The sequence below is a fragment of the Topomyia yanbarensis genome, chromosome 1 (genome assembly GCF_030247195.1).
Source record: "Topomyia yanbarensis strain Yona2022 chromosome 1, ASM3024719v1, whole genome shotgun sequence".
In the NCBI taxonomy this organism is placed as follows: domain Eukaryota; kingdom Metazoa; phylum Arthropoda; class Insecta; order Diptera; family Culicidae; genus Topomyia; species Topomyia yanbarensis.
The window spans coordinates 63,123,243-63,136,582 of record NC_080670.1 but is presented as its reverse complement, the minus strand read 5'-3'; the positions used below and the strand labels follow the sequence as shown (position 1 = coordinate 63,136,582).

General features: G+C 37.4%; 1 protein-coding gene across 3 annotated transcripts in view; it reads left to right on the top strand.

The window, feature by feature from the left end:
* LOC131677788 (homeobox protein Nkx-2.1) overlaps positions 1-13,110 on the top strand; it is a 123,551-nt gene extending 110,441 nt beyond the window's left edge. For all 3 annotated transcript variants that reach the window (XM_058957828.1, XM_058957827.1, XM_058957826.1), the window contains exons 5-6: positions 2,890-2,976; positions 3,427-13,110. In XM_058957828.1, coding sequence (XP_058813811.1) covers positions 2,890-2,976; positions 3,427-3,864 — 525 coding nt within the window. In that variant the 3' untranslated portion in view covers positions 3,865-13,110. The remainder of the gene's footprint in view (positions 1-2,889; positions 2,977-3,426) is intronic.
* The last annotated feature ends 230 nt before the right edge of the window (positions 13,111-13,340 follow it).

The window sequence follows — 13,340 nt, the reverse complement described above, 5'->3', positions numbered from 1 at the left end:
AACGATTTTAATTCTATAACTTTTGTAATTTTTATTTTACACTAAAGTACCCTTTGGACAACTTGAAGAATATTTTATGGCGCATAATTTGCTATAAAACACCAACTACTAAACTCTTTTCGCTTCAAAGTTATGAGAACATTATCTTCGATAAGGGCACTTAACATTAAATACCGTTGCTGCCATATGAAACAGCATGCTTTATAGTATAGATCACCAAAAAATGACAAATACGATTTTTTTTATATCTTGCAATAAATACTCTTTTTTGGTAAAAAGTATATATAATTTTCTAACGAGAGAAGCTAGAGGTTCGATGTACTAAGACAAATTGTTCTCCTTCAAAATGTCTGAAAATATTTATAAAGTGATCTTAGTGAAAAATCAAAACTGCAAAAGCTATACAAAGAAAACAATTTTTTAAGAAACACTCATTTTTTAGTAAATTTCTTCTTATAAAATGAAAAGTACAGGACATAGATTTTCATGGTCTTCGACAAAGTTTTTTAACATTTTATTTTCGTCAATTTTCTGGAAGACAGCGAAATTCTATATCGAACCATTAAAAAGTAAATTTCCTGATTTTAATAAATTTAGAACCACCCTACTCACTATTTAAAATAATAGAAAGGTATTGTAAAGTACAATATTTTCTCATGAAAACGAAACTATATTTTTTATTTTGTCTACCGTGATAGTAATTTAAACATATTACAAAGGGTCAATTCATGAAAAACCAATTTTTCAATATAACTTTTTCAGTTTTCATTTTTTTTTCAACCCTTCTGGTGTTTTTCGAAGCTTTTGAAGACGAACATTTTCTTCTAACTGGATTCTGGTTTTTAACAGGGGTGGGTGGCGAGAGGTTACTCTCCCACACATCGCACAACCATTCCCTCAACCAACCCCCCCCCCCACACCTCCCTTGGCCATCAATCCCCCCCCCCTCTCGTATCCCTCTCTAATCAGACTACTACCCCATCCCACCTTCCACAACTCTCTCATTCCCACCCCAAAAATAAACATCACGAAGGCTCGGGTTTATGCAAAAAGATCGGAAGTCAGGCATTTGGCCGGAGCACCAATTCTTGCTTATGCGACTTATTCATCTCGATAGATCATCACAGTACATATAAAAGTAATGGTTTCCTTTGTTCTTCGAACAATGCACACAAGACAAATGTTTTTGTTGTACGCTTTGCACTGGTTTGGACAGAAAAAGAACTGTTTTGGTGGATGGGAATAGACCAATACTATCTTGTTCGGCTTGTTTGTGAAAATCTTATTATTTGCAGATATGCACAGTTCCAGTTAACACTGCAAAATATATTAGAACATTTTCATCGCAGCGACTTGATATGACCAAAAGAATTATCGAAAAATTACCTAAAAAACTTCACATAGGGGTTAGGTATTTTTTACATAGAATGTGTGTGAAAGAAATAGGTTAAGTAGTTTTTGAATGGCAGGTAGCACCGCAAATCATGTTGTCTCAAAAAATGGTGATTTGGAATTGGCCTCCTCGTTCTCCGAATTTAACGACACAAGACTTTTTATGTGGTGTTGGAGAGTAAAGTTTATTCTAGTAAACCTAAGAACCTTGACGAACTCAAAGCTAATATACGAGCTGAAATTGCTGCGATGAAGCCCGAAATGCTGTCCAATGTCATGCAACATGCCCGCAAAGGGCTGCTTTTTGTGTATCAAATGGGGGTGGTCATTTAAGCGACGTTGTATTTTAAACTTGGTTTATAATAAATGGCATAAAATATCCTAAAAAACTTGGTTACTTGTGAAAATCGGCTGAAAAATGGCGGAGTTGTTCAATGTTGAAAAAAGATACATCCAGTTGGCCTACCCTGTACTCCAGTTTTTAATCAAGCATTTGAGCTAATGTGTTGGACGCTAAAAAGAATTGATTAAAATTGTGCTCAATACCCTATGTTATTATACAATTTCCGTGGGACGGAACGGAAAACGTGAAATATTTTTTATCCGTGATTCCCGTCCCACCTACTTTCTAGAAACAAAGTGGAAATATTGAAGTGATTGATATAAATTGATGTAATCAATTGTACACCAAGAAATTTTCAAAATAGTGTGGCAACCTTTCCTAATAATATCAAAATAAGCAAACCACTCGCTGTATGGTATGGTGTCCTCAGTTCGTACCGCCAACGTGAACGAAATTTTCAGTCTACTTTAACTCGGAAGTGCGATTGTCAGAGAAGCCTAATCACTTCACACTCCATCCTAACGGAATGTAGAAGGCCAGCCATGGCCAGAGAAGCATCAGCCGACTCTGGGGCACTAATGAAATTAGAACGCTTTGAAGCCTACAAAGGCCGTTGCGCCCGTTTCACGCGACACACTTTATGCGCCACTGGGACGAAGCGGCATGTGATATGTACAAACATCATCCCCTAAAAAAGCTAACGTCTCGTTCGTATAAATATCATGTGCAACGTAAAAACCCGCAAAGCTCCCAAAGAACCAAGGAAAAAGTTCCTCCTAGAGTGTGCATTTGAAAGAGGTCTGAAGAAGGCTCTTTACAGCACTTGCGCACACAATGAAGCGCGTCAACAAGAGGGAGTTATGAAGCGCTCTCGTTTTTACCTGGCTTTCAGCTACGCCATTCTTTCGTGTCTCTTTCGGGAACTCCGCGGCGCAGGCAGTACCCCCCGATTTTTTCTATTTTTTCGTATCATTTTTTGTACTTTTGCCCTGCCTTTCTACTCACGCCATCTTGTTTCCGCATTTCCATTCGACGATTACCCGTCTCCCTGCTTTCTCAGCGTAGAGTCTGAGCACAACGTCTTCACCTTAGATCACAGACACATGCTTATCGAAAGAAAACTAAAATTTTCTTCTCTTGTCTTGCTTTCGCAGGTTAAAATATGGTTCCAGAACCACCGATATAAGTGTAAGCGGCAGGCGAAGGAAAAGGCAATGGCAGAGCAGAACCAACATAATCAGGTTAGTATCGGTGCTTAACTTTGCTGGAACGAATAATCACATTGCGCGATGAAAACACCGATGATATCTAGGTCCCTGTCTATCCGTGATGTCATTAGTTGCTATGGTAATGCTGGCACGGTAACTGGTTTTAGCGTAGCTGATGCGGTACCTTCTTAGGGAGTTATTTCCGTAGAGTGGAAATATTTGAACCGATAGATTGTGTGTATCTTTGTTTCAACTTCTAGTTATATTTTTTTATTCTTGCTTGCCTAAGGAAAGCTTAGTTTTCGGACCAGTATATTTTTTGCAATGAAGGCTATGAAAACAGTAGAATCGCTCTTGATTATTGGACTACCAGCCAACCGTACAGCTTCGTCGCAAATTAGTAAACCGTGACAGTGAAACCTATAATAAAATTACCAGCAGTACGGGGAACCCTCACTAACACAATCTTTGTTTTTCATCCAGTCAGCCAGCTCACCACGACGTGTGGCCGTACCAGTACTAGTTAAAGATGGCAAGCCGTGTTCCGGCGGCTCTAATTCCAGCTCTTCTGCTCAACAGCAACAGCAGCAGCAGCACCAGGCTCAACAGCAGCAGCAAGTAAGTGGCAGCAATAGTTCGTTAACGACCGGTGGCAGCGGGGGTGGCAGTGGTGGCGGCTCCAGTGTGATCTTAACCAGTGATTCCAACAATACTCACTCGCCGGACACGCCCTCCTCGACACTGCTATCGCCCTACAACGGCAGCCACAACGTGACGGGCCAAATGCTGCAGCAACCGTGCAATAATAGTCTGATGTCAAACAGTTTGGCCATGGCGTACCGGAACCAGAATAACTTCATGGCCAACAGTCATCAACAGCAGTGCGGAAGCTATTTACCGCTGCAAACCCGAGCCTGGTAATATTAGTTGATTTGTTAGGTTTTACTCTAATTTAATCTAGGGTGTTAACTTTTCGTTCTGAAATACGGATCTTGTAAAACAAACACTGTTGGCTCTCGAGATAGTTCTTTTTACTTAATTTTATAAATTAATATATTTTAGATAAGCTGTAGAAATCTCTTTCTCATTTGCAGAAAATGAGGCACTTACTAAAGCTGTACATACAGATTAGCCAATAAGATTACGCGAAAAGATTACTTGCAATGCAATTCGACAGTAACTCCTAGTCTAGCCTGCGAGCGGACAGGGAATACAAATAAAATCACTGGATTTGAGAAACAAGTACAATTGTTACTGTAGTCGTTTAACAGAGTAAAATAATTTGGAACACCAACCGACCGACGACAGAAAAAAACTAGCAAAACACTCACAAATACATCGACAGAGCCGCAATACAAGATAATCGAACATCGTTCTAAAATAACAATTCCTTCGGTTGGAACAGATTATCGGAAGCCGACAGTCCGTGAAAGAAAAAAAGAAAAGGTGTGCTAGCAGTTGACAGGGGAAAGGAAAATTCATTGACTATTGCGAATGCAATTAATTGATTCCAAGCTGGAATTCTAAGTTCAGGTCGAACCTTAGCGTGATCTTTGCATGTATCGATAATATGTTCTTTTTATCTAATATTCTGAGTTGAGGGGCATATTCTAATATTCTTTCTAGGGGCCCTAATGGCGGCCAATATCGTCATATTCGCAATATGTTAAACGCACTTGGCATTGTGTCACTATTGTGCTATCTTCTGAAAAGCGCCATTTAGCACATGTCGAGTAACACGATTTTAAAAGTTTGAGATTATTTTGAAACTTATAAACTGTAGAAAGAATTCAGAAAAGATTGGCGACTCCAGCGGAAGGGTTCCGGGGGTCCGCCCCCCCTCGAAAGTTTTTAACTTGTTTGCGGAATTTTAAATTAATTTCTATTTTAACCCTAGAACGTTGCACTGAGGTACAAATGTACCCCACGCCATATTTGGAGCCCTGTGAAGACGAGAATTCGGCATTCCCTAACCTGGGACCCTAACAATAATTCAATCTAGAGTTCATGCTAAGAGTAGTAAAAGGTGGTAAATCCAGTTTGTTTTTGGCCTTCGTTCAAACAGGAGTCAAAGCTGGCGTGGGGTACATTTGCACCCCAGTGTACGGCTCCCGTTAGTGTTTCGTTCTTCAGTGGAAATGTGACTCATGACAATACCAGTTTAAATACGGGTTGTTGTACTATGTAAGTAACATTTGGTATTATATAATCGTCTTTAATCATTTATTCAATTAATTTAATTCAATTTTGAAGTAGCAAAAAATTTCGTTCTTATTTATGCAGATTTTTACTTTTTTATTTTCAATTTTTATAGTTTTTCAAAATAATGGCTTGCAAGTATAATTTGTGCACATTATCTGCTGTAACAGTGGCGTTGCATGTTACCAATGTATTACAGGTTAGAAATATTTTTTTCATTTCTTTTTTCATCCCATTTCGGATAGAGGCTGAATGTGGCTGATAAAGACTAATAATTCTTATGTAGAAAAATCCGGGGAATCGATTGAGGATAGTTAGAATAACTGCACAAAACGTTTGTATCCGTTTTACCCCATTTTTTCATGTGCACTTACACAAAGTTCCCCCCATAACTCAAGTGTGAAATTAAACCTGGCTGTACTTCTCGGAACGAGGCTGATGAAAAGTAGTAATTCTTATGTACAAAATTTCAAGCAATCGATTGGAGATAATTGGAATGACCGCACGAAACGTGTGTAGTGTAGGTCCGTGTTCGAAGGTTTACAGCGACCTCTAGCGGCGATTTTGTGAACTGCGAGTGTTTCCCAATACATTTTGGCCAAAATTCCCATAAAAACTTTAAGCTCTTTGAGGGAGGGGTTAAAGTTAACCGATTTCGCCCAAATTTGGACAGTGCCATTTTTTCATGATTTGGAACGACGCTAGGGGATGTAGATTAGTGATTTCAAAAATGGTAGTTTTATTGTCACCCTAGTGTATACTCGTTGTGTCCCCAATTCTTCTCATTAATGAAGCGCAAAGTTAAACCTAGCTGTGACTTTCGGAAAGAGCCTGAATACGACTAACGAAAAGTATGTAGAATAATCTGGGTAATCGATAAAAGATAGTAAGAATGGCCGCACGAAAAGTTTGTATACGTTTTACCCCAGCTCTTCACATAATACAAGTGTGGAGTTATACCTTACTCAACATTTCAGAAACAGGCTGAAAGCGGCTGATGGAAAGTAGTAATTCTTATGTAAAAATTTCAAGGGAATCTATTGAAGATAGTAAGAATTCTTACCATAACTTAAGAGGGAAGTTAAACCTGGCTGTGCTTCTCGGAATGAGGAGAATATAAAACTAGATACTTTTAATACCCATTATTGGGTATTTTATTTTAGCCGTGTATGTTTTCGACCAGTGTTGCCATATTTATTAATTGACCCCTTCTGACCTAGAGTCTGTATATTATATCTATATAATCTTGTACAGAGGAATGCGCAACACTGCACAAAATTATGACATTTTTTTGGTTTCTGGAAACCACAGTTGTTGCAGTAACTTTTAGAGACTTCAACGGAGTACACAAAAAATTCACTCGGAGTGAATTAAAAAATTACCGTTTCGTGGCTTGCAGCCCTTTATTTATAACACTCTTTCATGTAATTTATTGTACCATGTTACAAAGGAATGTATTAAAATGAAAAAAGTATCTTGTTAAATCGGTTAAAATGATTAACCATAATATTATTGCATGAACGTGCTCCATGTTGCATGTTCCCCAAAGGAAGAATGTTTGTTTACTTTGCACGATAGGTAGCCATGTTCGATAGGTAGTTTTGGCTTCTCAGTAGGCGAACCTTTAATTTATTTACAACAACGTTTTTAGACAGCAGTAACTTTCGGTTTAGGCAAGATTTACTCACAAAACAATTAAGGTTCAGATTTTCGGAGAATCCTTCTAAAAAGCGTTTGATGCCGGCGCGAATCGAAAGGTTAGATCAAGGTGCTTAGAATAAAAACTCCTTGGGTTAGATGTTATACACGAAAATAGCGGCCAGTAGGTTACAACTTGGATCGGTGCATGTAACGAGCGATCCGCTAACGTTTGACATGTTGCTGGTTGTTCAGTGTGATTTTTACTGAAATTATCAGCTTTACTGAGTTATGTCGAAATAATCTGGTTAATAATAGCGAATTCGATAGTTTTATTTGAAGCAACATAATTTCGGTAATAGATCTTGCGAATTTTGTCATTTCAAACGAATTTAGCAGAAGCACCAGTTATACACACGCAGGAAAACTTAGCATATTTAAACCAAAAATGTGTGTTATTGAATCCAAACATTTATTGTTCATCACACTAAGCAACAAAATTATTGGTTTGGAAATATATTTTATTAGAACAGCAATAATTATTTGCTTTCAATAAAAACATTTTTAATTTCAATAATTTTCTTTTAATTTCAATAAAAAAAAATTATTGAAACAATAAATAAATTTTATCGAATTCCGACCAATAATTTTATTTATTGATTTTAACCCATGTATTTATTAAACCTTCAAATCTTTTTTCTGCGTGCAGTACAAATTGCTGACTGTATCAGTAAAATAATTACCGAACAGCGAAATCGAAAACGTGTGTATTCTGACCACATTTGAGGTGTTGCCATACAATGTCCAAACATAATTGCCAAAACGCTGCTTTTCCCACCGCAGTTCTCTTGTTCTGAGTTTTTCTAGTAAAAAGTTGAGTATGGAAAGAAACTTCAACCTGTCGAACATCTACATATTTGGTTTATCTTTTCCGGTTCTAATTTATTTTATTTTATTTAATCCGGTAAAGTTTAACTATTTAATGTTTAAATGTACGGATATATATTTGTTCGATAAAGTAAACTTACTGAAAGAATAGTTACTATATTCATATTAAGACGAAGACGACAACAATAGTCACATTAAACAGTTGCTTTCGGAATGCTTCGTAGAAATTTTATCAATATTTTGATTGTAGATGGTTCATTGAATTGATTAAAGAACGTGGTACCAAAGTTTGTTGGGTATATCATATGTGTTACATTTAAATATAAAGAGTGTCCCACATCAAATTACATCCCATTACATCAGTAAGCTTTCAGCATATTTATTTCATTCAACTTCAATACCATAGCCGTACGCTCGCTCCTTACGCTTAACTCCACTCATTAGATTCTGTACAATATCTGGCTGCAGCTTCTTCTGTACGGAAACCCATTTTTTCTTCATGTCTTCCGCAGATTTTGCCTCTCTGAGATGCTTCTGTAGTTCTTGCTTCATAATAACCCAGTATTTTTCGATGGGCCATAGTTCCGGTGCGTTGGGAGAGTTCATGTCCTTCGGTACGAAAATGACCCCGTTGGCTTCGTACCAGTCCAGGACAACATTTGAGTAGTGGCACGAAGCTATATCCGGTGAGAAGATCAACAGAGGAGGCAGACGCTTCTATAGACACACCTTGAGATAAATTTTTCCGTTTACATTCCCGGTTATCACACGCACTTCATTTACCACGTGAGCAGATCGCTTGCCAAAACATGTATTTATTGGCAAACTTTGAAAGTTTCTGCTTCCTTACTTCCTCCGGAATATCAAACTTGTTCGGGCGGTTAAAAACAGTAGCCCCGGAAGCTGCCGGAAGTCCGCCTTGACGTAAATCTCAGCATCCATGATGAGACAATGAGGCTTTGTCAGCATCTGGGTGTACAGTTTCCGGGCCTGTGACTTTCCCACCGTATTTTGCCGTTCGTCACGATTTGGAGCCTTCTCACTTTACACGTATGCAGTCCTTCTCGATCCTTGGCTCTCTGAACAAAAGACTTGGACAGATACAGCTTTTGGCCACATCTCTGGCCGAAGCTTTGGGACTCCGCTTAAACGCTTTCACTACACGCTTCTGGTCCTGATCACTAATAGAACATCCATTCTAACCTCATTTCTCCTTCCGTCCGATGCTCAAAGTTTTCGAGCTGTTTTCCGATGTACCGATGTGAGAGTTGAGGATTTTCCAGGTGCTTGCGCAAAATCTATTCGCAACATTACTTTTTAACAGAGAGAATAGGGAGAGAGACGAAGAGTGAAAATCAGTCAAAACGGCAACACTCGCTTTATTATGATTTCAACAGTAGCATTTTGGCAACCGCTTCCACAGTCTGCACTTTAAATGGCTCCTATTATGTTTCTTATTGCTTTGAAAGTTGGATTTTTGATGCACTTCGCTATCACACTCTTTTCACGGTTGCCAAATGAAATGATATGAAAACGACAAAAAATTAACTTTTTCCATCAAATTTATTGTGAAAACCGGGATACTGGCAGCCATGCTAACCTTCCAGCTACTAAAAGTAAGAAGAAGTTTGTTTTTGACACTTTTCTATGTCAATAATTTGTCAGGTCGAAGGAGTTGCACTTTTGATCACACTTTTGATTCATCACACTTTCATACTGTGCAGTTCGATTTGGTGGGAACTGAGCAATATTTTGTAAACAAACCGTATGGTAATCGTTGGATTTCTTCAGTAAATTATGTTCATTTCGAAACAATAAGATGAAATAATTCTAAACGTTGCTTTTAATAATACATATACCTACTATAGAATACACCTTACAATCACAATTTAACTGACGAAAATTTAACTCTAGAACGTTGCACTGGGGTAAAAATGCACCCTTGTCTTTGGAGCCGTGTGAAAACTAGAATTCGGCATTTACCGACCTGGGACCCTAACTATAATTCAATTTAGAGTTCCTAGTAAGAGTAGGAAAATGTGGTATAGCCAGTTTGCTTATAGCCTTTGTGGAAACAGGTGTCCAAGTTGGCGTGGGATACATTTGTACCCCGTGTACGGTTGCCGTTAGTGTTTCGTCAGGTTTCGTGCTGTCAGTGAAAATGTGATTCGTGACAATACCAGTTTAAATACTTGTTGTTTTACTACATAAGTAACACTTAGTATTATATAATCGTTTTAATCATTTATTTAATCTAATTAATTTAATATTGAAGCGGAACAAAAATCGTTCTCATTTTTGCTGATTTTTATTGTTTATTTTTTATAGTTTTTCAAAGCAATGGCTCGCAAGTATAATTTGCGCACAATAACTGCTGTAACATTAACGTTGCGTGTTACCAATGTATTACTGGTCAGAAATATTTTTTCATTTGAATTTCCACCCCATTTCGTGATATTTTCCAAAACACGATTTTTATACTTTCACTCCTCGAAATAATTACAGTTTTTCAAAAATATTGAAATTCCATTTTATACCGTTTCAAGACCATTCTTTCAACTTTTAGAATCATTTAATTTTTTTCAAATCGGTTGAAAATTCGCAAAGTTATAGTAATTTTTGGATAAAAGTCCAAACCGCGAGTTTTCCACATTTTTTTTTTGGTTCAAACTGATTTATGTATCATTGATTCAATAAATTACTCACTTTCACGTACACAGCTGTTTTCGCAATTAAAAAACCTGTTTTAATCCACCTAGTGGTGCATTTGTGCCTTTTTCATTTGTCCAAACTACGATTCCATGGCTTATGGGTTATGTTCAATACAACGGTGGAAATGTATATTACATATTCAGTACGATTTGCACATACATACAATGCACCGACAGCCCCGATCTTGAGATGCTATGTGTCGACACTGAAACATCGCTTAAAACCAGCGGCGGATCAAGGAAGAGGATCCGGGGGGTCCGGACCCTGCCGAAAATTTTAAACTTGTTAAAAAATTTTTAACTAGTTTCAATTTTAAAGTAGCCACCCCTCACTGGATACTCCTACCTACGCCTACAAATGTAAAAAAAGTCGCGGCCCTCCAGAATTAGGTTGACGATTTCCGGCCGGGATTAGGTTGACGATTTTTAGAGTGATTGCATAGCCTTTCTATATGAGAAAGGCAAAAAGGTGCCAAAGTCCAAAAAAGTCAATTTTCGCCAAAAAAATTTTTTTCGAGTTTCCGTCAAATCTCGACGTGTTATACATTTTAAAGACATTTGGCATCAAAAATACAAATTTGATCTGGAACTTTTCCTCTACTCCCCCCTTTGAGAATTTCATTTCAGTTTATATGGGAATTTGCTGTGTAGTCGCACTCTTCAACCCGTAATTCCGGAACCAGAAGTCCAATCAACAAAAAAGTCAATAGCAGCCGATGGAAAGGTTGTACCTTTCATTTGAGACCAGGTTTGTGCAAATCGGTCCAGCCATCTCTGAGAAACAGAGGTGACTTTTTTCCACATACACACACAGACATTTTCCGATCTCGACGAGCTGAGTCGAATGCTAAATGACTCCTGGCCCTCCGGGCCGGGGTTAGGTTATCAATTTTTAGAGTGATTGCATAACCTTTCTATATGAGAAAGACAAAACGAAGAAAATGATGTATTATACATTTCTTTTGTTTGCATTTTTACCTGCGAAAATTGAGATCTAATGCGTGGGGTATATTTATACCCCAGTGCAACGTTCTAGGGTGGAAAACGCAAGTGCAACGTTCTAGGGTTAAACTATTTTTTGATGGATGTACATTATTTATCTCCTCCAATTCAGGCAGCATGATTAGTGTTTATTTACATTGCATGATTGGTCTGCTCATAAAGGTATTTTGGCTTCACACTATTGGTCTATCTCCATATTCTCTCTGCTTATTGTGTGACACCATTTTTGCAATTTTCGAAAAACTGACAGCGATAAAAATACAGTATAAACAATACACTCTAAATTATTTCTGCACAAATTTTCAAGAGAAAAAATTTAGTTACCTAGAGTTATTTTCTACAGTTTTTATGAAATACTTTGAAAGTTCTAATTTATGGCGCGTTGTAACGTCACGTTACATTATCGGTCATACAACAATCCTCTTCCAGTATATTCAGGTAATGTTGATTAAATCTTTCGTGAAATTTTGTCTACTTTCTGAATCTGTAATAATTTTTGATGTAGGCATTCATTTGATAAAGTTATAACATATTTGTCGAATGAAGAATTCGTCAATTCGTTGTAACGTCATGAAAGAATGTGTCTAATGCAGTTTTCAACCAAAGACATGTGGTTTGTATGAGAATGGATGCTGTGAGAAATCGCCCAGAAGCAGAAATCGAACCAATAATTTAAACTTTGCAAAATTATTGAATTGCCTCGCTACTGTGCTTGTGAAATGCGATTATGAGCATTGAGAGGTAGAAAACTATTTATTATAAAAGCCATCGATATAAGTGTTGTTGGTTTCAAATTTTGAACAGTAATTTTATGATTTTTGGACAACGTTTAACCTCTCGGACTACTTTTCTGTCGAAACATTGTGATGGCCGTACATTCTTATCGTTAATCTTAGAAATTACTTATTCAAATATGCGCGAATAATAGAATGATCAGTGAAGCAAACGATTCGACATTTTTTGTGTTTCTGAACATCCCCAACCCGACGAACGATCACTCGAAAAAATGCTAGATTATCACGGTACTGACAATAGGGAAAAAATCAACTCGATGCGTGTAGTGCAACAGCGCATGTCACCAGCAGTGAATAAATTTAAAAAAAAGTAAATTGCCTAAATCTGAAAAAGCCTCTACCCCTAGCAGCTGCAGCACCGCGGCGCATGAATCGAAATAATAAATATAATTCACAGACCGTAAATTGGAAAACGAATAATTCCAACCTGCCACGAATAAGCCATTTGATGTAGCAAATCGAAAAATTCGTCAAAATCCGGGGAATTGTTAATATGTATAAAAACAACTCACAATACGAGCGACGGTGAACAAACGAATCGTGAAAAAAATCAAATGTTTACCCCCGCACAAACTGAACGGTACGAATACACAAAAAGTAGCTACTGATTCCGAATAAACGAATCACGATTGTATTAAATTTCCAATCAATCTAGGATGAAAGGTTTTTATCAGGAACAGTAAAATTTTAATGAAAGATCCGAGCATGCTAAATTAATTAAAGGACAGTTTAAACCAATAAGAAGACAGTTATTTAATTTAATTCGTATCAATAAGAGATAAAACTATAGACAAAACATGCAGCAAAAGAATTTAAGAGTAAGCTCCAAACAAGGCATGAGTTACGCATAAGTTTGTATTAAATTTGAAAAAAATAGAATGTGGTAACTAATGGCGAAAACAATGGAAATAAATAATAAAATAACAAACAAGTAAGCAACCGGGTTTTTAATTTATTCATAGCCATTCAAAGAAACATACAAAGACGGTCACCTTCTTTCAGAATTGATTTATTCAACAGCAATTAGCATCCGCTGTCCACGCCACCAACGCACCCACAGCGAGTAGGAGAATGGCGTGAGAGCGCTATGATGTATGACGTGACGTCCTCTGGCCCTGCATCGAAGCCGCGACACCGAAAAGACGATTGGTTCGTTGGTTGGTTC